The sequence below is a fragment of the Dendroctonus ponderosae genome, unplaced genomic scaffold (assembly GCF_020466585.1).
Source record: "Dendroctonus ponderosae isolate FM_Combo_2020 unplaced genomic scaffold, Dpon_F_20191213v2 Dpon_F_20191213_2, whole genome shotgun sequence".
Classification (NCBI taxonomy): domain Eukaryota; kingdom Metazoa; phylum Arthropoda; class Insecta; order Coleoptera; family Curculionidae; genus Dendroctonus; species Dendroctonus ponderosae.
The window spans coordinates 13,475,194-13,496,649 of NW_026018165.1; the positions used below are offsets into that span (position 1 = coordinate 13,475,194).

General features: G+C 37.0%; 6 protein-coding genes across 8 annotated transcripts in view; 3 read left to right on the top strand and 3 right to left on the bottom strand.

The window, feature by feature from the left end:
- Positions 1 to 222: 222 nt before the first annotated feature.
- Positions 223 to 2,402, top strand: LOC125503419 (serine-threonine kinase receptor-associated protein-like; the record flags this gene model as incomplete). The annotated part of the gene is given in 6 exon segments (XM_048663734.1): positions 223 to 436; positions 965 to 1,099; positions 1,155 to 1,310; positions 1,366 to 1,490; positions 1,544 to 1,793; positions 1,925 to 2,402. Coding segments are annotated over 6 exon segments (978 nt in total). The 3' UTR covers positions 2,122 to 2,402.
- Positions 2,403 to 2,457: 55 nt separating this feature from the next.
- Positions 2,458 to 3,630, bottom strand: LOC125503421 (U6 snRNA-associated Sm-like protein LSm7). Its single transcript, XM_048663737.1, has 2 exons — positions 3,451 to 3,630; positions 2,458 to 2,807 (listed from the first exon to the last, which is right to left on the bottom strand). Exons 1-2 carry the CDS (start codon positions 3,478 to 3,480, stop codon positions 2,487 to 2,489), a joined length of 351 nt encoding a protein of 116 aa, XP_048519694.1. The 5' UTR covers positions 3,481 to 3,630; the 3' UTR covers positions 2,458 to 2,486.
- Positions 3,631 to 3,852: 222 nt separating this feature from the next.
- Positions 3,853 to 8,198, top strand: LOC125503420 (ras-related protein Rab-40B-like). 2 transcript variants are annotated; one of them, XM_048663736.1, is made up of 5 exons: positions 3,853 to 4,454; positions 6,179 to 6,326; positions 6,541 to 6,798; positions 6,861 to 7,052; positions 7,114 to 8,198. In XM_048663736.1, exons 1-5 carry the CDS (start codon positions 4,307 to 4,309, stop codon positions 7,193 to 7,195), a joined length of 828 nt encoding a protein of 275 aa, XP_048519693.1. In that variant the 5' UTR covers positions 3,853 to 4,306; the 3' UTR covers positions 7,196 to 8,198. The 2 variants fall into 2 exon arrangements, with proteins under 2 accessions (XP_048519693.1, XP_048519692.1); XM_048663735.1 differs by having other exon boundaries at positions 3,854 to 4,460.
- A 59-nt stretch (positions 8,199 to 8,257) lies between these two features.
- LOC125503418 (developmentally-regulated GTP-binding protein 2-like) lies at positions 8,258 to 9,911 on the bottom strand. The gene is made up of 6 exons (XM_048663733.1): positions 9,741 to 9,911; positions 9,529 to 9,686; positions 9,156 to 9,470; positions 8,759 to 9,024; positions 8,540 to 8,704; positions 8,258 to 8,487 (listed from the first exon to the last, which is right to left on the bottom strand). Exons 1-6 carry the CDS (start codon positions 9,802 to 9,804, stop codon positions 8,364 to 8,366), a joined length of 1,092 nt encoding a protein of 363 aa, XP_048519690.1. The 5' UTR covers positions 9,805 to 9,911; the 3' UTR covers positions 8,258 to 8,363.
- A 574-nt stretch (positions 9,912 to 10,485) lies between these two features.
- Positions 10,486 to 15,868, top strand: LOC109544451 (eukaryotic peptide chain release factor GTP-binding subunit ERF3A). The gene is made up of 10 exons (XM_019914629.2): positions 10,486 to 10,847; positions 11,484 to 11,624; positions 11,705 to 11,860; positions 11,925 to 12,065; positions 12,128 to 12,292; positions 12,552 to 12,687; positions 12,912 to 13,233; positions 13,299 to 13,562; positions 13,687 to 13,855; positions 13,944 to 15,868. Exons 1-10 carry the CDS (start codon positions 10,613 to 10,615, stop codon positions 13,985 to 13,987), a joined length of 1,773 nt encoding a protein of 590 aa, XP_019770188.1. The 5' UTR covers positions 10,486 to 10,612; the 3' UTR covers positions 13,988 to 15,868.
- Positions 15,869 to 16,105: 237 nt separating this feature from the next.
- LOC109544449 (periodic tryptophan protein 2 homolog) overlaps positions 16,106 to 21,456 on the bottom strand; it is a 5,790-nt gene continuing 439 nt past the window's right edge. The window contains exons 1-16 of one of the 2 annotated variants that reach the window (XM_019914627.2): positions 20,458 to 20,586; positions 19,745 to 19,857; positions 19,459 to 19,682; positions 19,233 to 19,404; positions 18,939 to 19,122; positions 18,640 to 18,874; positions 18,418 to 18,585; positions 18,110 to 18,362; positions 17,878 to 18,052; positions 17,512 to 17,822; positions 17,310 to 17,457; positions 17,116 to 17,259; positions 16,874 to 17,051; positions 16,663 to 16,737; positions 16,388 to 16,607; positions 16,106 to 16,330 (exon numbers count right to left, since the gene is read on the bottom strand). In XM_019914627.2, the coding sequence (XP_019770186.1) occupies positions 16,177 to 16,330; positions 16,388 to 16,607; positions 16,663 to 16,737; positions 16,874 to 17,051; positions 17,116 to 17,259; positions 17,310 to 17,457; positions 17,512 to 17,822; positions 17,878 to 18,052; positions 18,110 to 18,362; positions 18,418 to 18,585; positions 18,640 to 18,874; positions 18,939 to 19,122; positions 19,233 to 19,404; positions 19,459 to 19,682; positions 19,745 to 19,857; positions 20,458 to 20,475 (2,772 nt within the window). In that variant the 5' untranslated portion in view covers positions 20,476 to 20,586 and the 3' untranslated portion in view covers positions 16,106 to 16,176. Of the gene's footprint in view, positions 16,331 to 16,387; positions 16,608 to 16,662; positions 16,738 to 16,873; positions 17,052 to 17,115; positions 17,260 to 17,309; positions 17,458 to 17,511; positions 17,823 to 17,877; positions 18,053 to 18,109; positions 18,363 to 18,417; positions 18,586 to 18,639; positions 18,875 to 18,938; positions 19,123 to 19,232; positions 19,405 to 19,458; positions 19,683 to 19,744; positions 19,858 to 20,457; positions 20,587 to 21,456 lie in introns of those variants that run through there. The other variant, XM_019914626.2, reaches the window with a different exon arrangement.

Consider the following 21,456-nt stretch of genomic DNA (forward strand, 5'->3'; position numbering starts at 1 on the left):
TTTTGAATATTTGAATACTCGAATTATTCGAGTTTGGCTCCGAGTCCTAATCCATACCATATACATACCCGTTTTAGTAATTAGAAGCAAAGACAAGTAGACTTGTCTCTGTTAGAAGTTTCAGGATTTTGATTAACGTAACCACAGACAAGACCATAGATAAAGACAAGACTTGTCTCTGAACGTAACCTCAAACTGAATTGCGCATGTCATTTAAGCAAGGAGCCGATTGCGATATATGCGCTAGTTGAAAACTTCAGTTCGTTCGTCGGACTCGTGTAAAGTGCATTGTTTATAGTTTTACTTCGAATTTTTGTGAAAATGGCTAACTTACGACAAACGCCATTGACTTGCAGTGGACATACGCGACCCGTCGTCCACTTGGATTTCTCAGAGATCACCGAGAGCAGCTATTTCTTGATTTCTGCCTGTAAAGGTAAACACGAACTCTGTAAGGTCAGGATTTGTTGACTACAAATTCGTCAAACATATTGTATACCTGCAGCATTTAACCTTCTTGGAGACACGAATAACACCTTGGCCTAGATTTTTCGGCCGCCGGTCGACCCTATAAAGAAAACGACCTTTGATTTGAATGGAAAGCCTTTGATAACTATCAAGGGCAAGCTGTCGATCTTCCTGCTTCAACCTTTTTTGCATATAATAACTCCGTATCTACTAATCCTTTGATAACAACAATTACTTCGAGATAATTTAGCAATTTGCGACTTACTTTAATGCTGGTATTTTCATTTCTTAAGCCTTAATTTACAATGCAAAATTTATCAGCATATGGACGAAGTTTATTGCTAGAATTCTCAAAACCAATAACAAATAAGCTGGTAAGCCACACTTGCCTAGTTTCGGATTGATTAATATTCCGCTCCAAATCCAACTCAACCATGCAAAGTTTCCGTAATTCCACATAAGTAACAGTTAATTTTAACGTTTAAATCTACTTCAGACGGAAAACCCATGCTCAGACAAGGAGACACTGGAGACTGGATTGGCACATTTGAAGGACATAAAGGGGCTGTTTGGGGCGTAGCCCTAAACGCTGATGCTACAAAAGCTGCCAGTGGGGCTGCTGATTTTTCTGGTAAATGTTTTTAACCGTTTAGCTTAGGCGCCAAATTATACTGGATCCATTTCAGGCAAAGTGTGGGATGCCATTACTGGAGAAGAACTGCATTCCTTCCAGCACAATCACATCGTAAAAAGTGTAAATTTTTCTCGAGATTCCGCTTTGTTAGCAACAGCCAGTAATGAGAAGTTGGTTCGGCTATTTGACCTAAATAAACCTGAAGCTGGTAAGCGCCTTGACTGAAACTTTCTATTAAAATCTAATCTATTGTCTATCTGCAGTTCCAGAAGTGTTCTCAGGCCACACAGCTGGCATAAGACACATTTTGTTCTTCAGAAATGATACGCACCTGGTTTCTTGTGCAGATGACAAAACCTTAAGAGTCTGGGATAGGTCAAATAAACAGGTAAATTGGCGAAAAAGACAAAAAAATAAATCCTAATGAATTGAAAATTTCAGGAAATCCACAAAGTGTCTTTCCCGTTCAGCCCCAACAGTTTGGAAGTATCCAAAGACGGTTCGGTATTAACAGTGGCTTATTCCAACAAAGTGGCCTTTTATGATGCGGAAACCCTCAATAAAATCCGAGAATATACCATTCCATCGCCTGTTAATTCTGCATCCCTACATCCGGACAAGAGTATCTTTGTCGCAGGTGGGGATGACCTGAAGGTCTACAAGTATGACTATCAAAATGGCACAGAAATAGGTAATTTAATATGATATAAAAATTATTAGTTACGTTTTGTTTTGGAAGGGTTTAAAAAACATTGTTTGCTTTATAACTGCGAAAAAATAGATGTCTCAATCGGGTAAATTAATCCTGGGATTTTTTTGCAGAGTCGTTCAAAGGTCACTTCGGCCCGATTCACTGCATAAAATTCTCTCCGGATGGCGAGTTGTATGCTTCGGGATCTGAAGATGGTACATTGAGATTATGGCAGACTACTATCGGCAAGACCTACGGACTATGGAAGTGCACTGAATCAGCTAATCTGAATGAAAGCTTAACACCCAAAGAAGTTCAGGCAAACTGAAGAACACTGCTAGAAAATTGGATACCATCTAACGAAATTTCCCAAGTCTTAATTCGATGCTTTCATAAAATGGACAACTAGCATTTATCTATAGGTAAATCTTTATATCAGTTTTTCAGCTTGGTTGTTACTTTGCAAATCTCCCGGCTTAGAGATTCAACGTTACTAAGTCTGATAGACTTGTAAGTAGTGTTTGCCATGATATAATGACAAATAGACTGATGAGTTCTTTAGACTGTTTCTACTTTCTGCCCTAATTAAACACTGTTGTTGCCACGTTGTACTTTGGTTTCAATTCGCTACCTTTCCTCCAATGAACGCGAGAGAAAAACACCATTTATATTTACTTACAGATATAGTTATTATTAGTCTTGTGAAATGAACGGGTTGGGAATCGATTCCATGCCATCCATGGGACAAATTAAAACTACACTAGTTCCTCTGCACACAACAAGGCCTAGTTCCCTTGTATCCTCCGCTAGTTTGTACGGATCGTCTGGGTCTCTCAGGTATTCGATTGTATTGTCTAGTACGAGGTTCAAGAGAGGGTCGTAGCCCTTTAATATCCCACTAGCTTCTCTGCCTCCAGCGAACTTAACCCTGATCGTTTTCTCCAAATATTTGGAAAGATCCAGGATCGATTCCTTTCGTTTTTTCTCCTTTTGGTCCTGCATTTGATTGTTGGCCTGAAATTTGTAAAGTTATATGTAAAAGGGTGCTAATTAAAAGTTTGATCATCAGAATTAAAATTAATGTTCAATTTACGGGATGATTCAGACCCCTTAAAGACCAGACGGTTACTAGAAACTTTAGAATTGAAAGTTTCTGGAAAATCATCGTTGAACTAATCATCAAGCAAGGATAGGCGGAAGACATAAACAACTGATACAAAATAGAAAACTCAAATGGAAACAACATACGAATCAAATATGTTGTGAAAAAGTGTCGAACAATCCGGTAGAAGATAGAATGATAATTTGGGATCAGAAATGGATTGGTAAGATACTCACGAAATTAAGACAAATCGAATATATGCAAAATATACAGCTGAAGCCAAGAAAACCAAACTTCAAGACTTTCCTGTGATTATTGGGGGACGAGACAAAAGAGGAGCCGGTTGAAGACGAAATTTATGACTAATAAATCTGCGAAAATGTGAAAACATCAGATGTATACAATTCTTGTCAGCTCCAGTAGATAGCTGCAAATGGGAAATGGTAATCAACGGCGTACTACGAGCAAAAACACATCAGTAAAGGCTCAAACTTTGGCAGCTTATAGAAGGTTTCTCCAATACATTTTCAGCACGTGTTATATGCAAAAACTCACCTTTCTCTTCTCTGAATCACCTGATGCCATAATTAAGGAATGTTCAAATTATATTCTAATATGTTTATGTGTTTATTAAAAACTTCAGTATAATTCACAGGTATAATTGTATTTGAACTCATTTAATGACAGTTTAGGTTATGTTCAGGCTTGCCAGGTCTACCGTTTTTACGGTAATTCTAACGTTTTGGTGAGAACTCATCTCAAATGTACACTCATTTAATTATATTTCGTTTTGTTTTTAAATCTACCTACTTTTTTATGTCTATTCTTCTGCTATTGTAGTACTTGACCTGGCAACACTGGTCATGTTATGCAAATTCTGTGCCTCCAATCACATTGATTGGTTGCAATAGGAGTTGTTTTTATTTGTTTGGGGCGTGGATGAATAGCTGGCAACCATGCTACCCCCCACTCGAATCCAGTAAAAGTGACATGAACAATTTTCTGTCCATTTTGCGAAAAAAAGTAGCAAAAACTGTATTTTTTTGTTGAAATTTACCCAGTGTTAACGTGTTGAACCACGTTGTGTATCGGTGACCGTGTGACAATCCCGCAATTCGCTTTTCTTAACGGTTAAGTGCAAAAATCCATCTGTTTATTTACTAAAGGAACGACCTTGCAAAAAAAAAAATAAACTATCCAAGCAGGAACGTTTCATTATTCTTCAGCGGAGCGGCATTCCTTGCATTGTTATGCTTCAGATGGCCATTAGTTTACCGAACTCGCAATCCTCAAAGTAAAATGGGCTTGACTGTATCCGGAAAACGTTGCATTCAGCTGGCCTAAAGTTACTCAGCGATATACTTTCACTATTTTATTTGATTATGGTTGCAAACAAACTAGCTCCATTGCTATGGCCGGGGAACCTAGCAAGCCCCCTGAAAAACAGTACGACTATCTGCTGAAGTTCCTTCTGGTAGGAGACAGTGATGTGGGCAAACAGGAAATATTGTCCGATTTGGATGATGGTGCTTTAGAGAGCCCTTTTTGTAGTGGCAGTGGTAAGTGTACGTATTGATTCTTCACTACTACTAATTTAGTTTTGCGTTGTTTTTATTTGCTCAGGATTTTACTAACATCGCTTAAAATACCCACTTTCTTCCTGTCTGTTAGAAACTGTTGCAAAGTCGCAGGTTTTACAAGCATTTTTACAGTTTTAAATGCATATGTTTTCAGTTGAAATTGGTTGAAAGAATCCCATACATTTGATTCACTTGTTAATGTTAGAGCAGTGTTGAGGAAACTAAGGCAAAATAGTACATAAAGAAATTTGTTCACAAAGACACTTTGTTGTGTAAAACGAAATATAAAAGTGCCCCCATTCAATATCATCCTGATTTTAGGCCTGCTAACTCAAAAAAAATTTATGAAATTGTTAAAAAACGGGATGTTATCTCTTAAACTTTGCAGAAATTTCGCATTTTTGCATCTAGCTTTAAAACGGTTAGGGATTTCTGATATGTTATCGAAGAAAAGAAGACTGTCGAAAACGTCCTGATGATTGTTGCGTTATTTTCGGCCGTTTTCCAGATGTAAGTAAAAAATGTTCACAAATTCATTAATTTTGCGGTTGGGGAGTTTTCCTACAATCCTAAGGAGATAAAGAAAACTGGTATCAAAATGGTTTTATGATTCAACAGATATGTTTCTCCCTTTTCGAGCAAATTTTATGTTTTCTCGGTTTTGCTTAAATATATTTAAAGTTTCAGAATTTCCAAACAAATTAACTAGTGAAAGGCAATCCCCGAGAAGAGTTATCGAAAAATAAATAACGTCTCTTTGGGTATTTTCAGTCCTTATTGAGAGATTGACATTTTTGTTGTATCTTTTTAACAGGAATTTTTGTTAAAATTTAATTCACGAAAGTAGTAATGAAGACGGGGCGTCGAAAAAGTTATTGCGGCTGTTCTGATCTTTGCAACCGTTTTGGAGATATAGCGCTTTCAACGTTCAAGCGCCTGAAAACGGGCGAAGCCCTAGTCCAAACTCTAGTTTTTTGTACGAAAAAAAAATACATCAAATGCTTTAACGAAAAGGTTGTTACCATACATGCGATATTTTCAACCCTTTTCAATAGATAAGATGTTTTCAACCTTTCTTCTACTTGTTTTGAAAATATCCATTTACTAGATCATCTTTCCAAAATCCTCTTTTTTCTACATTCTTTGGCAGTTTTCAAGATTAGGAGCAGTATAGCACAGCTTCAAGTATTATTCGTGTGTTTGAAAACAAATGATTATAATCACGATCCAAAGTGTCTGCATTAATTTCCGTAAAGAATGGAAATAAAACCCATTTTTGCCGTCTGTATTAGCTAAGCTACTGGTACAAAACAATTTTATGAAAATCGGTTAACCGAAGTAAAAGTCGCAAAGTAAACTTAACCAAATATCCGGTGCGCTACTTTTTTTAAACTAAGTGTTTTATTGTGAAGTGAACTGTGGAAGCTCGAAACGCCTTCGTGAATTGTTACTAAGGAAAGTGGCAATGGATCTTGGGTGGTCATCTAGGCTAAATCAGTTTAGTTTCTTTATGCCATTAATGATTTTGATTCATTTTCGTTTTAGATAAACATTCGTTTTCCAATAGATCGTTGATCTACACAGTGATCCAGCAAATCAAATGTTTTACGAAAAAAAACTCGCATTTACAACCGGCTTATCTGAAAAAATGTTCTTCATTTTGTATATAAATTGAGGTACCATGAAAACTATGTTCTTTGCAGCATATAAAACTACTACCATTCTCCTTGATGGAAAGAGAGTAAAGTTGCAATTGTGGGATACTTCGGGACAGGGCAGATTCTGCACCATAATAAGGTCGTATTCCAGAGGAGCCCAGGGTGTACTTCTGGTTTATGATATTACCAATAGGTTAGTAAAAATGTTGCAAATACGCTTTGCTCATACACAGGGTGTTTCTACCTAGGAACGTTTGATATCTAGCAGACAAGTTCATGAAAACAGCCACTGTTCCTTCAAAAATGTATTTCTGAAAACGTCAGGCATTTCTTTTACGGACACCTTGTACATTGGACTATATTGAGTCACATAAAGCTGGGTAAAATATAAAATACGCGATTTTTAGATGGTCATTCGATGGCTTAGACCGCTGGCTTAAAGAAGTGGACAGTCACGCGCCAGGCGTTCCAAAAGTTTTAGTGGGTAATCGGCTGCATTTGGCTTTCAAACGGAAAGTGAGCCAAAGAGACGCTCAACTCTACGCCAATAAACATAGTATGGCCTTTTTCGAGGTGTCTCCACTTTGCAACTTTAACATACACGAAAGCTTTTGCGAACTGTCCAGAATGGCGTTGCAGCGGAACGGGATGGAGCGGCTTTGGAGGTATTTTTTCGGTCGTTTGCAAGCTAAACCCAGCTGGAAAGGACATGATTTTTATATTATAGGTCTAATAAAGTATTAAGCCTGCAAGAACTGTGCTGTCGAGCGATTGTGGCGAGAACAACCGTTTACAGTATTGAGCAACTGCCTCTGCCGACTTGTGTAAAGTCGCATCTCAAATCCTATGCTTTAACTTCAACTAATACTCAACAATTTAGGTATACGACTAATCATAAGAAGCATTCAAGGAAGTTGAGGTAGTTAAAGTTTATTTTAAAATGACTGTGTAATAATGCTTGTTTTGGATTTAAATCATAGATTAACCAGTATTCCGAATACTCCCGGCAGCATGGACAGCAGGACAAGTTGCGTGCCACGTAACTCCTGTGCAATATCCTGACCAAGAGCCCGCATTCGTGACATCTTGATCGAAGTATTCGCAATGGTTCTTTTTCCACTCTTTGTGGTGCTTTTCCTTTATACATCCGCCTTCTATGTAAATTCATTGTACTTAACTTACGTTAAAAACGAACCTAGAAATAAACACTAAAAGTGTAATTTCACAACTCAGTTTCCTTTGGTTTTAATGATCGGTGTGTTTGTGATGTGATGTTTTCCCCATATGCACAAAATGTTTACTACCTTCTCTATTTGACTCTCGAAAATATTGAACATAGTACAAGAGATATTTTATAATCTAAGATGACAAACACACAGGGTGTACTAATTTTTGATGTCTTGGTGTTTTACATGTTAATCGATAAGTTAAAACAGTGTCCGTTAGCTAGAGGAAACCATATTTTTCAATGTGTATCTACATGTAAGAGGCAGTTTTATGCCGTCCTTAACAGATATATGTAAGTGATATTTGATTTAAGATTAGGTGTCTATTTTCCATATTTCTCAGCAAGGCTGAGATCTATTTCATTTCAATCAATGCGATCTAATCTTCCTTTTAATAATCGACTGTTAAAACTAGCGTTTCGAAGGCAGGTTTTCAAAAACCCTTTTTTATTGAATTTGGTGGTAAACACCTACACACTTTTTATTTATTGTTAAGTTTTTTTACCAAAATTCTGTGTTAACAATTATTTAGCATTGTACATATATTTTTTATGCAATTATATTATATTTGTATATTGTTTTCTAAGCTTCTTTTATGTTTGGTTGTCTCACTCTCTGCCATTACTTTGTTTTATTGCGTTATTGGATGAAGCAATAAAAAAATATCCACTTTTTGCGAAAATAATTCGTATGGAAATGGCATTCAATAATGTTTGTATGTTTTTGTTGACATCTATATCCCGAGTTACTAATTATAAAATCAATGGATTCAAATTATTTTTCTGTATTTTAATAGACTAACGATGTAACCTTGTAACAATATAATCTGGTTTACACTATTGGCTAGCGCTTTATTTCAAATTCCTTTTTTTCCTGGGATATAGAATGAAGTGCGCTATTTTATACTCAAATATTATGTATTGAAATACTTAACAGGCCTAACAACAGTAGTTTCACCATAATAATCGGCGTTAATATATTTGTCATTGTTGCTAGAACTTAAGTTATTTTTTTACAATTTGAATGACATCCTCATCGGCCATGATGTGGGAAAGGCCCACTCTTTGCGGGGAATATTTAGTGCTGGTGCCCCAAACCAAAGCGTATTTAAACTGAGCAGCTAACGTCCTAAAAACAGCGAATTTTTACGGATTGTTCCGATTAAATTAAAGACTCCTACCTATGAATCGAATGACACACATGTTCGACTGTAACTCCTTTTCGGAGAATTAAACCATCAGAAAAGTCTGGTGGCTGACCCGGTTTCTTCGTATAAACACGAATAAGACTCAAAAATTCCCATAGCACTTCTAACAGATAATCTAAATTCAGTTTCATATTACAGCTAAAAAGGCAGGTGATAAATTGCGACCAGTTTTATGGCCCATTCAAGTTGTACCTCACAACTACACTATTGCGCTGCCTAGCAATTCTATCAACTTCTTCGATCGAGATTTGATCAATTTTGTTGTAAACGTAAAGACAAGGCAGGTAGACCCTGTTCGCACAGATCACATCAATCAACTCATCTGCAGTCGAATCTTCACGAAAGAGGACTTCGGCATTGAATATTTTATACTCATGGAGAATCAGTTGAACCAGCTTTTCATCTATTCTAGTTAGAGGACAAGTAGAATTGAAGGAGACACCTCCTCCTTTTTTAATCTACAAATTTAAACAGTCAGGCACTAGCAGCAGCTCTGGGAGCATGATTTTTTAATTTCCTTCCTCATCTTCGGGTGTTAAGTTTTCAGTTGCTATCATCTATTGTTGCAAAAGTCCAAGAACTCTCTTACCTTAAAATAGATGTTGGGCTTCTGTTTATTCAGCCTGATGCCAACACTTTCCAATTCCTTTTCTAGTAACTCTCTGTGTACATCTTTCTTAGTCGCGTCCAACATCATTAAAACCAAATCTGCCGTACGGGCAACTGCAATTACTTGCCGGCCTCTGCCCTTTCCTTGGGCGGCGCCCTCAATAATTCCAGGCAAATCCAGTAGTTGAATATTGGCCCCATTATAATCTATTACACCTGGGATGCATGTCAATGTAGTGAACTCATACGAAGCTGCTTCGCTTTCGGTTTTCGTCAGTGTAGAAAGCAATGTTGACTGTAAGAGATTGATTTGATTGAAACCTAGTTGTTTGATGATGTTTAGCAGTGAGTACCTTTCCCACTGAAGGGAACCCTATTAGGGCCACTCTGGCATCGCCGCTCTTCAGTACATCGAACCCTTCGCCCTTTTCAGACTTTTTCGACGGTTCTAAAAGCTGCGACCTGTATTTGGCTAATTTCGCTTTCAGCAGACCTAAATGGTACTCGGTGGCTGAAAAATGCCTACATGTTAACGCACAGGTTACTTAAACTTTAGTCAAGGCACCTTTATTCTTCTGAGTACGCGAGATTTCTTTCTCGATTTCCGATATTTTCTCTAAAATACCCATAACTAATATTCCGGATCTGAAAACAAGCAAGGAAAAGATGGACAGGATTCCCGGTTATCAATCATGCCATTCGACAACACCATATGATCGTCTGACAACTGCAACTGACAACAACAGGTGGGAAGGAGATAGTTTACAAGGAAAAGGGATGGAGAAAATGGCTGCATAAGCAAAAAACAGTAACAACAAAAAATTTATTATTGCTCTAGCTCTATAAGATAAAGTAATTTTAGCTGTCCGTATAAATATCTTAAATTTTTATTTATTTCTGAAAACAACACCGTATATTGTTAACAATTTTGTCACAAAAGGGAAACCAAAATAGAAAATGTATATCACATTACACCTTCGGCCGTTGCCACCTGAGGGCCCCTTTTACGGCGGCGCCACTGATAATGAGCGTTTCATATTAAAATGAAAATAAATATTTAAAACCAATTTTTTAGCAATTGAATCGTTAGTGACTTGAAAGATTATCAATTATAATTCAATTATTTCTCAGTAATTTAAGCAAAATTTCGCAAATACCGTCGATATAAGAATATTCGGAAAAAATTATATATGTTTACAGTTTTTCCGGCAAAATCTCGCGATCTGGCAATGCCGGTGAGTAAAAGTTCAACAAATCTTAAAAGTGTTTGAAATTTTTTGCATACTTGGCAACATCAGTCGTTATGACGTGTGACATGACGTTCGGCCATTGTGATCCGGTAGGTGACAGAGTAAGCGCACGCGGGCGATCATTTTCCTGTTTTCCTCGCGTTTCTTCCCATTTTTTTCTTTAAAGGCAACTCAGAACTAAACAAAAATGTCCACTAATACAGCCCCGGATAATTGGGAGTCCCAAGCCGATAGTAATTCAAGCAACAGCAGCCCCAGTCATGGAACAGATGTGACAGCGAAATTTTCCACGTTGAACGTAAACGCAGTCGAATTTGTGCCTTCATTTAGTTTTGGATCTCAACAAGCTTCCGAAGACGGCCCCAGCCCCAACGAGGCTGAGAGCAAAGAAGCCTCACCCAAGGAACAGCCTGTGGTCAACGGTAAGTTCGCGTATAACTGTTTTTGTGACAACCTGGTACTTGTAGGTTAGGTGGCCTCGATTTTTTCACTTTTTTGGGACTCGTAAATATTTAACAGCGTCCCATGGGACTTGGGAGCCACCGTTTTAACATATGAAAGTCAAGCTGTACATGTTTCGCCATGTCTGAGTCCAGAAAAATGTCCGTATCTGATCACCGTTCATCATTTTTTCTTAGCCCATATTGATGCTTTTCTAACTAAGTAAACTTGATTTGCAAAATTTATTTGAACGTAAATTGTAAAGTGTTCGATCCACTTGCCCCAGATATGGGGCGAATCAAATGCGGCTTTATATTCGATTGGAGATAAAAGCTGTTGCTCGGAGTGCTGGTTCATACTGGATTTTACAGCCAATATCCTCATGTTTTGCAATATACATTTCCAGCTAATACTAATTTTAGTACTTGGCTGGTTATCAGCCAACATTTTATTTTTTACTGATTGGATTAGCAGCTAGTCTGACTGCAGCCGGTTTTAAAACCCCAAATATCTAAAACTAAAAAATTCTGCCTATTGACTGCAGCGTTTTATCTATTAATTTCTTAAATTAATTATATTTAATAACTTTGATCCCGACATTGAGAAATTGTTTGCAGGTACTCCATCGTCATCTTCATCCGAACCGCCAGAAGTTGAGGAACCTCCGCCTGTTCCGCCTGCAGCCACTGACGATAACAGCCCTACAGGAGCGGGCGGTACTTGGGAAGATGTCGCTGACGACGATAGTACAGCTTCTGGTATGAACGCTACCGAATCAGCTTCAACTGCTGAATGTCTCCGGTTTTTAAAAGTATCTGATAATTTGTATTCATTAAAGGTGCCGCCCAAGCTTCAACGCCAGAAGATGATGATGACGAAGAAGCTTCTAGTGAGGAAGCGCCGAAGCTCAAGAAAAAGAAAGCTGACATGGCTGTAGAGGTGGAAGATAAAAAGGAGCATATTAATGTTGTCTTCATTGGACATGTCGATGCAGGTAGGAATTTCGCCGCGTTAAGCTGAATGAATCGTTGTATTAAAACTTTGCACTCGATTTGCAGGCAAGAGTACTATTGGCGGCCAAATCATGGCTCTAACTGGAATGGTTGATAAGCGAACACTTGAAAAGTACCAAAGGGAGGCCTGTGAAAAAAGCAGGGAGAGTTGGTACCTTAGTTGGGCTCTAGATACTAATCAAGAAGGTAAAAATCTGGTTCCCGATAAAACTTTCCAGGTCTAATTACATGTTTTTTGTGAACTTCAGAAAGAGATAAAGGCAAAACGGTGGAAGTTGGTAGAGCATTTTTTGAGACTGACAAAAAGCATTTTACGATTCTGGATGCTCCAGGGCACAAGAGTTTTGTGCCTAATATGATAGGAGGGGCTGCTCAAGCTGACTTAGCAGTATTAGTGATTTCAGCTAGAAAAGGTAAAAACCCGTTATTAGTACCAGATAATTAAATTAGCATTCGTCGCCGCTCTACAATCCTTGAACGGAGTTATGTAACACTATTTGCTTGAGAATGGGAATTAATCTGATACAGATTAAGTATTTTCTTTTAGCCTTTAAATAATCAACTTATTTTTTTTTCAAAGCACATATGTGTGGTTCTTATTTGTAAACCCTCTTAGTTAAAATTACACTGCATTGCTCTCGTGCATATATTAAATTAAATAAAATGTTTCAGGAGAATTTGAAACTGGTTTTGACAGAGGAGGGCAAACCAGAGAGCATGCTATGTTGGCAAAAACAGCAGGAGTAAAGTATTTAGTCGTATTAGTTAATAAAATGGATGACCCGACAGTGAACTGGGATGAAACTAGGTAACTATTCATAATTACGAGGTCGTAAGTGTTCTCTTGGAAATTACATCCGAAATTGTTTGTCTCGATAAAATTTGGTTGCCAATATCATGAGTCATAAAATAAATGTTTTGCAATAACGCGCTAAACATATCATGAGTATAATGAACTTCGGAATATTTCCTAATTTAAATGAAGGAAAAACGTAGTTTTAGTTTAATTAGGAACCTGCTTTTTTTTTCAAGATACAACGAATGCAGAGACAAAATCCTCCCCTACCTTAAAAAGCTTGGTTTCATCTTCAATAAAGACCTGTTCTTCCTGCCTTGCTCCGGACAATTGGGCCAAAACCTCAAAGATCCAGTTGAAAAGTCCATTTGTTCGTGGTTTGAAGGCGGTGCCTTCATTCCGTTTATCGACAATTTACCAACATTAAATAGAAAACAAGATGGGCCGTTTATGATGCCCATTGTAGACAAATATAAGGATATGGGTACGGTGGTAATGGGCAAAGTGGAGTCAGGCGAGTGTCGAAAGGGGCAGAGTTTAGTTATAATGCCTAATAGGGTGAGTTTTAATGAGCCTTCACTATTCAACCAACGAAGCTCAAAAATGTGATTATTTTGTTACAGACCCCAGTTACTGTAGACATGCTGTTGAGCGACGATGACGAAGTGTCCCGAGTTGTGTCTGGCGAAAATGTGAAAATCAAAGTGAAGGGAGTTGAAGAGGAAGATGTTAGTCCAGGTTTTGTGCTATGCGATGCCCTGAACCCCGTGCATACCTGCAAAGTTTTTGATGCACAACTCGTTATCATTGAACACAAGTCGATTATTTGTGCTGGGTATAGCGCGGTGATGCATATTCACTGCGCCGCAGAGGAAATCACCGTTAAGGTACCGAGAAAAATTTGATTTTTATGAAATGAAAACGTCGCAAAACAGGCGATGGCCCAATAATGCAATAAAACAATTTTGCTCTTGCAACTTTTCTTTAACCAACGTTTTTTTTTTGTTCAAGGCTTTAATTTGTCTAATCGATAAGAAAACTGGAGAGAAATCTAAGACTCGACCGAGATTTGTGAAACAAGACCAAGTAGCTATTATGAGAATAGAATGTGCAGGTGTTATCTGTTTAGAACCATTCAAACAATTCCCTCAAATGGGTAGATTCACATTAAGAGACGAGAGTAAGTAAATAGTAATCTGTATACTTCTTTCACCCCCAGTATAGGTACTAAAGTATGAGATTGAAAAATATTTTGTCTGTATTTTCAGATAGGACGATTGCTATTGGCAAGGTCCTAAAATTGGTGGAATAGACAGTGTTAGAGACTTATAGGCAGATGCTGATATTTACCGAAGTGACGAAAAATAATGAAGTTGTCAGCAAATGTTTGCACCACACAATGATTAACTTTTGCAAATATGTGTATATATAATATCGATAAAGTAATGTTTTTATAATGGTGCAACTATCATGGAATAATCGTCTTAAGCAAGCCAATCTTGAATCGACTGCTATGATGCATAAAGGAAATTTTTCCTTGGCATTCAAAAAATTTAATAATTTTCCCAGAATGTTTTTTGGGAAAATCCTATGTTTTCTCAATGGAGTGCAAATATGTGCATAGTTGGAAAATATTATGAATGGTGGATCATCACGCTACTGATAAAGATTGGGTTGGCCTTCCTAAATCCAAACGAGACGATTTTTTTTTCATTTTTAACTAACAAAGTTTTTTTTCTTTTTGGGTTGCTGTATATATTTATTTTATTGGTTGTCATTGTGTCCTGGTGTTGTGTCACAATATTGTATCTGCTTTGTTTTGCGATTCCTTTCTGAAATATTTATTCAGGCTTGAATCGTAAAGCAAATTAAAGTTCAATTTTGGTGTTATTTATTTTGACTACCTTTTAGAGCTGGGCTTTTTAAGTATCAATTGAAAAGCAGTTTGATCATTGAATATCATGATGATAACATGATTTGTGAACACGGTAAGCTTCCAGCATTGGGATAGTCGGAATCTCTTTCATAGCCCCAGTCCCAGCAGTATGGGCCAACAATCGTTTGTTGGAGTTGGGAAGATAATTATTTTAATTTCTTAATTAAGCTTTTATAGATAGATATAGAAATCTGTCTCGATCTATCTGTAATAAGAAGATAATTTTCAGTTTTAGTTTCTTCAATATTGTGTGGTGTCAAAAGATAGCAATGTAGCATTATGCATTGTTCTGTAAAACAGCTAAAGTACTCATTACATATGAATATTTTTGACATTACGAGGTACTGCCAACACCGGTAATCAAGAGTTGGAGGTATTTTCAATGAATTTTGCAATGAATCCGGGGTTTTCAATTCAAAAATTAGTCAATTTTACCGGAGTCCGAGGCAAATCGTTCCTAGTGCAGTTATGAAAATTACATAGTTAAAATTTTATTTTAGAATACAAATGTTATTTGGAACAACATTAAACCTTCTGCAATTCTTCACAGGTAAAACGTATTTTTTATATTCACTAAAATTAATTTCCCTTACTAGATTTAGCCGCATTGCTAACAGTAATATGGAATTGTGACACGTATTGGTGCTACTATTGTGTGTGTCTCTCACAAAATACCTTCATCTTTTTATTTTGAAAGACAGAAAAGAGGCCAATTGTAAATTTCCATTTCAGCTTTTTAAACTGCAAACCCTATTCAAACGAAACATTGTGATATCATCACTTACCTACCTCTAGTTTAGTCGGAAATATGAGTATGTTTATGGAAAAATGCCTAAATCGTTGCTCTGTAGTGTTTTTTCTCTACCAAAACGAATCTATCATGAAATGAATTGGCCTTTTTGAATGTCTTCGAACGGAAAATCGCATGATGCCTTCAAGGGACAAATTTTAAATCTGAATTATTTGAAAGCGCAAGTCTAAGAAAACTCAATATAGCTTTTTGAAAAGTTCTTAAAATTGTAAATAATAAAAGAGATTTTATATTTCGTTACCAGTGTAACGGGAACTTAAAATTATATTTAGCTTACAACCGTAATGCATCATACAGAATGTTTATCCAAATATTACAGCTCTAATATTTGCATAAATATTTCGTTAACTTAAGTTGGTTTTTTAGTCTTTTATAATTATACAATTATTAAGTAATCAACAAATACTGTTGCTATCAATTTTATATATCAATAAAATTTAAAATTACATGATGTTTTTGTAGGCGCTTTTTCATTACTTACACCTGAATTCAGGCACTTCCCAACAATAAATGCCATTGGTACGATAGTAAGAATCGAAATTAATTTAGTCATACTAACGCTTTACGCCAAATAATTGAATCACTCTGTTTGATCATCCACTTTCTGTTGTTTCTGATAAGAATAAATGGCGTTTTTCTTTGCAAAACCATTCCCTTCATGATAATTTTCGCCACCTCAAAAAATCGATAAAGCAATGTTTATTAAAGTATTCAATTGCGTATGAAATATTTTTTATACAATAACACAATTTTTTTAGTCTAAAACTGAATTGTCCATAAACGCATCTTCATCCTCACTATCCAAGTCACTTTTTCCGTTCATTTCATCATGGTCTTCATCCAAGGTTTTAACAACCGTTTTTTGTGAATACCGAACGTAGTCCGTCATGTATTGATTGTAATCGCACCTTAAGATTCAGAGAAATAGAAACGTAAACGACTTCAAACTGAAAAAAGTTACTTACATTTTGGAAAGTTGCTCATTTCGCCTCTCAACACTTTGTAGCACTGCTACAAGAGCTGGCTTGTTCCCTTGCTGGACGAGACTTGACCCGTGTATGGTCATAATGTGTTTCAACCATTTCAAGTAAAATTGAACGTGTTTTGAAGCATCTAAAGCGCTGGCGAAAATGTACAACAATCGCTTGATAAATTGAAGTCCAAGACTTGAAACGATTAATTCAACTGGAAAATTTTGGAATTTTCAGTTAAATATACATCAAATATTTAGTCAACCTACCATCACAGACTGGAATCGTTTCTATTACTTGTCTGATGTGATTGGCCTCGTTCATTTTTACTGCCATTATCAGTGCTGCAACAAAGCAAGAGTTAAAAAGCTGTGTATTTCATTTCATTCAATAAATCTGAAGCTTAGTTTAGATCATTCCGTTTTCTGTCGATCTTCTCTTTCTATGAAACAGGTCTTGATTGCAATGATAAATACAAACCATTAAGATAATCTTGATCTTTCAGAGCGTTGTTGATTCCCATAGGAGTAATATCTGCTTGAAGATCCCAAGGATCGAACACAATTCCTGAGTTCAACGCGTATATCAAGAGGCCTTCAGTGGTAGCCGCGGCCCATTGCTGACCAGTGGGTGAGAATTGCAAGGACAAAACACGTACCTGAATTAATAAAAATTACTGTTTGTAATTATGCATGAATTGCTGCTTTGACGCTTCAAGTTACCTCGGGTTTAAGAGTGCGCTTCGACATTTCGCCACTTCTAACGCCCGGAAGTTTGATGGCAACATTACCGCCTTCTCTCAGTTCTCTTTCTTCGATCAAAGCCATATTTCCAAATTCAGTCAGTTTTCGCCTGTTGATGTAATCCTAAAGAAGAAACTTAAGAACTGACAATAAAAAATGTTTATCAGACCTACATCTACAGCGTCCAATGATCTATTCTGCGTAATTTCAAACTTTCTCACAAGCAAATTCTCCTTAACGCTATAGATGCAGACGTTCTTCGACTGGCCTGCAGCCAAAATGTATGCCCCATCAGCGGAGTAACATAAAGTTGAAAAGCACCTGAAAATGTCTCAAATGAGCATTCGTTCTACCTTGTCGCAGCTTGTAACTTACTTGGCTTCTAAAGTTTTCTTGGCCGTAATCAAGTCATTATCAGAGCGTCCACTACCTAAATCATTTCTGCCTTCAATAGAGGCAACTTGCGTGGCAGTGCGTATTTCAAAAACGGATATTCTCCCATCCAGCGTCGCCACAGCCACTTCAACGCCGTTAGGATTAAAGGTCACAAATACTCCTTCGGCTAACAATTCGATTACTTCGTGCGAAGAGCCTTTTTCAATAGCGTCCCAAGTCCTCAGGGTTTTATCCCAGGAGACTGAGGCCATTGTAGTGGAAGTTAAACCCGGACTGAACACTACGCTTGACTGAAACAGTGCCATTTAAACTTAAATCCTTGATTGTTGCTGAAGCAAAACCTACCACCGGTCCTTCATGTCCGGATAAAATTTCCAGTAATCTGCCCGTTTTCACTGACCAAAGGTATATTTCGAAAACATCTTGTCCACCGGCCGCAACAAACTCTCCGCTGCTGTCCACGGATACGCAGGAAAATTGAACTAATCTGGGTGAAGTAAAGGTTTTGAAATTGCGATATCTGAAAAGAAATTTCGTACCATTTCTGTAAATTTAGGAAAAAACGGCAATAAATTACCTAGTAATATCAAAAGCCCTAACTGTTCCATCAAGCGAGCTTGACACAATAAAGTTCTTGCTGGCGCAAAACGCAAGAGCAGTAACCGCGCTGGAATGTTCGCTAAATGTAACGAAACAGAATCCTGAGCTGACTTTCCATAGTTTTACCTTGCCATCACCGCCTCCTGTGGCTACTATATGTCCATCTGAAGAGTAACTGAGGCACGTTATATTGAGCATATGGCTCTGTTGCTTCATCACGTGGGTTTCGCCTAGGATTTATTGGGAGTAAGTTTGATAAAAAGCATAAATTTCGATGTAACTCACTTTGCCACTCCCACACTAGAAGTTGCCCAATACCGCTACATCCCAGAGCTACCCATTCCCCTGTTTGGTTCAAGGCTATCGAAGATATTTTTTGCTCTGATATCGACAGGGAGTGAATCAAGTTCATGTCAGGCGTCTCGTAAATGAAAAAAACTCCACACGAAAAGCCTGGAAAAGACCATTCTGTATCCAAAAGCAATTTAAACTAAAATCACAACTTACCAGTCACTAAAATCCTTGCCTTGGGATGATAGGCTGCTGCTGTTAGGACGGCTTCTTGATGCTCCTTCCTCACTTCGTCTGCCAAGTAGTGTCTGGCCAGTCTCATATACAGCAACTTATTATCCTCCGCCTTACACTCGGGAGATTCTTTCAGGGATTCTTCAACTTCTTCCTGAGTCTTTTCAACAGATTTTGTTATGTCCACATCATCTTCCTCATTATCGTCAGACGTTTTCTGTAAAGCAAATAAAAAAGTCGTCGATAATCATAAAGCTAACATAAGACGGATGAATATTTACTTTTTTCTTGGCAGGAGCCTGGTCTTTTAAAACTTCTAATTCGCCAGGCTTAACAGTGCACTCCCATACGCAGGTTTGACCGTTTCTCGATATTGTTATCAAATCGTAACTTTCCTGCTCAAAAAAACAACCAACTATTTCGTCCGTATGACTGCCTAGTGAGTACATTCTGAAGTTCTTGAATCTGAAAGCAAAATTAGTATCAAGAGTATCGAATTTCCGATTTCCACTGTTTCACTGTTTTTAAAGAGCGCAATAAATTATAAAATGGTGTTTTAGAGTCCGTGCTTTTACCTTTCAAATGAATACAATTTAGTCGCCATATCTTTGGATCCAACAGCCAGAATTTTAGAGTCCGACGACCAATTCAAACAAGTGGTTTCGTCGTAGGCTCCATGAAAAACGCGTTCCATTTCAAAGGCATTATGTGTTCCAGTCACTAAACCTGGGGCTTTAAATACGAGAACTGAAAACGATAAAATGTTAGTCATTGTTTCTTCTGCTTAAAGCTTGCTCTTACCGTTATTGCCTTTGCATACAGCGACGTGTTTTCCATCAGGGCTAAACTTTACATTGCGACAGATTCCATTGAATCTATGGCGGTGCACAATGCTAAACGATATTAGACTGATAATGTGGGCCTCGCCCTCTTCATTGATTGCCAATAAAGCGGACCCATTTGCGTTTATGTCGAGAGCAACATAATTATACCGGCTTTCTACGGGCAAAGTGTTGGATTTATTCCTGAAAATTCACATCTTGTTAACTTTCTGCTGTTCAAGTTATGCATCAAATTGGGCTCTTACTTTTTCAAGTCAAATATCGTTATCCTATTTCCCACTGTGCTAATTAAGCAATTTCCATCCGGAGAAAATAATAAACCTCCCTCCCTATGTACCGTCCCCAGGAGATTCTGGAACTGAAAAAAATAAGCTTATTATATTCCTATTTATACTTATAATTTTTCTGTGTTGTGCCCTTGGTTAATCGTTTATTGATGACTTAATTACATGATTTTATGTTGTCGACTGTGCCTGTTTACATCGATAATTTACCAAAACAGACTGTTGGTAAATTTACTAATTTTGCTAGAAGTCTAAGGACTCCTATTTTTCCACATTTAAGTATTTCAGCCTGAGCTAATTCAGGCCTTTTTATTTTATTATTTCTGTATATCAAGAAACTCATTCAAATAAATGCCTCTAGGTATATGTAAATATGTATTAATCGCACACACAATTTGCATACTTGCTGGATCTTTGAAAAGAGTTTCTTTCCATTGCAAAATTTATAAAATTGCATGTTCTGGTTGCATTTCATGCACGTTTGTACGGCATATAAGTGCAATAATTGCTTTAGTTCCAGGAATTCATACTTAATAGGTGTTTGTTTGGGAAAAGCATGCTTTCTGCATTGCTTTTGACCGGCTGTTCAAGTACCTATTTGAGCTTTAAATTAATTCATTCTTGTTTCAATTGGTACTTCAGTTGATTATTAATGTGTTACTCTTGTCACTTACCCTATATGCAAACTTCATTCTTTTGGGGAAAAGTAATTATTCTGAATAAAAAGAAAAATGTTTTCATACATCACTCAAAAACTAAAAACATGTTAGAAAGCAGGGACTACTTGTCTCTGTTAGAAAGTGAGGTTTGGTTGGGTTAAACATTAGAGATTACAGCGGTGGAGAGCCGCAAATGAGACAAATTTCGAACGCCATCTTTTAAGATTTTGAAATACTTAGATAAAAAGGACTGGCTGGTACCTGAAAACAATTTATTTAAAGAATCTGTAGCATTTACCAACAAAAATTACAAATGAGAATGTGTATTAGAGATTGAAATAATTTTATAAATCAAATATGTAACAGGCAACACGCCATTTACTTTTCTACTTATATGTAAACCATAGAGAAAGAAAAATCTTATTTTACGTACTCTATATTGTAAACGTCCATTATTTTCACTGTCTTTATCTACGCTTGTAACCTTGCCTTGTTCTTTTCTATGTGTAACGTTGTTACAACGCTACACATAGAAACTGATGATGGTGGAAAACACCGAAACGTATTTTAATTGATAAATACCGAATACCGAATCTATCTTGTCTAACACGAGAAACTAGACAATTGAATATTCCAATCAGAATTATACTCGAACACTTACAAACACAATCAAACTAACGAGTTAACATAATAAGATTGTGAAATTAGAATCAGCCTAGATTTTTGAGCCTGTATGTTTTCAGGTAGTAGATCAGAAGCCAAATTTGGACTTAAATCTTAGATCATTAGAACTCTAATTTTCTACTAATATCATAGCACTTTTTTTACAAACTTCTTTTTGGGTATTTTGCCTCAAAAATTTTTGTCTTTAAAAAAGACATAATTTCCTCACGTCTTTTATTACAGATTAATAAATAGTGCTCCTATTTCGCAATAAGAACGAATTATTTATCAAAAAGTAATCAAGAACTATCACCTAGAAGGTATCCTGCGACACACTTAGGCTCAAGCTGT

Excerpts from the sequence above, each read along its gene's own strand:
- LOC125503421 (XM_048663737.1), bottom strand. The coding sequence starts at position 3,480 with ATGGCATCAGGTGATTCAGAGAAGAGAAAG. Across the intron at positions 2,808-3,450 it reads GTGATTCAGAGAAGAGAAAG|GCCAACAATCAAATGCAGGA; the intron begins GTGAGTTTTTGC and ends TACAAATTTCAG.
- LOC125503420 (XM_048663735.1), top strand. The coding sequence starts at position 4,307 with ATGGCCGGGGAACCTAGCAAGCCCCCTGAAAAACAGTACGACTATCTG. Across the intron at positions 6,327-6,540 it reads GTTTATGATATTACCAATAG|ATGGTCATTCGATGGCTTAG; the intron begins GTTAGTAAAAAT and ends CGCGATTTTTAG. Across the intron at positions 7,053-7,113 it reads AAGCATTCAAGGAAGTTGAG|ATTAACCAGTATTCCGAATA; the intron begins GTAGTTAAAGTT and ends TTTAAATCATAG.
- LOC125503418 (XM_048663733.1), bottom strand. The coding sequence starts at position 9,804 with ATGGGTATTTTAGAGAAAATATCGGAAATCGAGAAAGAAATCTCGCGT. Across the intron at positions 9,471-9,528 it reads GGTTCCCTTCAGTGGGAAAG|TCAACATTGCTTTCTACACT; the intron begins GTACTCACTGCT and ends AATCTCTTACAG. Across the intron at positions 8,705-8,758 it reads CGCAATAGTGTAGTTGTGAG|CTGTAATATGAAACTGAATT; the intron begins GTACAACTTGAA and ends CTGCCTTTTTAG.
- LOC109544451 (XM_019914629.2), top strand. The coding sequence starts at position 10,613 with ATGTCCACTAATACAGCCCCGGATAATTGGGAGTCCCAAGCCGATAGT. Across the intron at positions 11,625-11,704 it reads CGACGATAGTACAGCTTCTG|GTGCCGCCCAAGCTTCAACG; the intron begins GTATGAACGCTA and ends TATTCATTAAAG. Across the intron at positions 12,688-12,911 it reads GTGAACTGGGATGAAACTAG|ATACAACGAATGCAGAGACA; the intron begins GTAACTATTCAT and ends TTTTTTTTCAAG.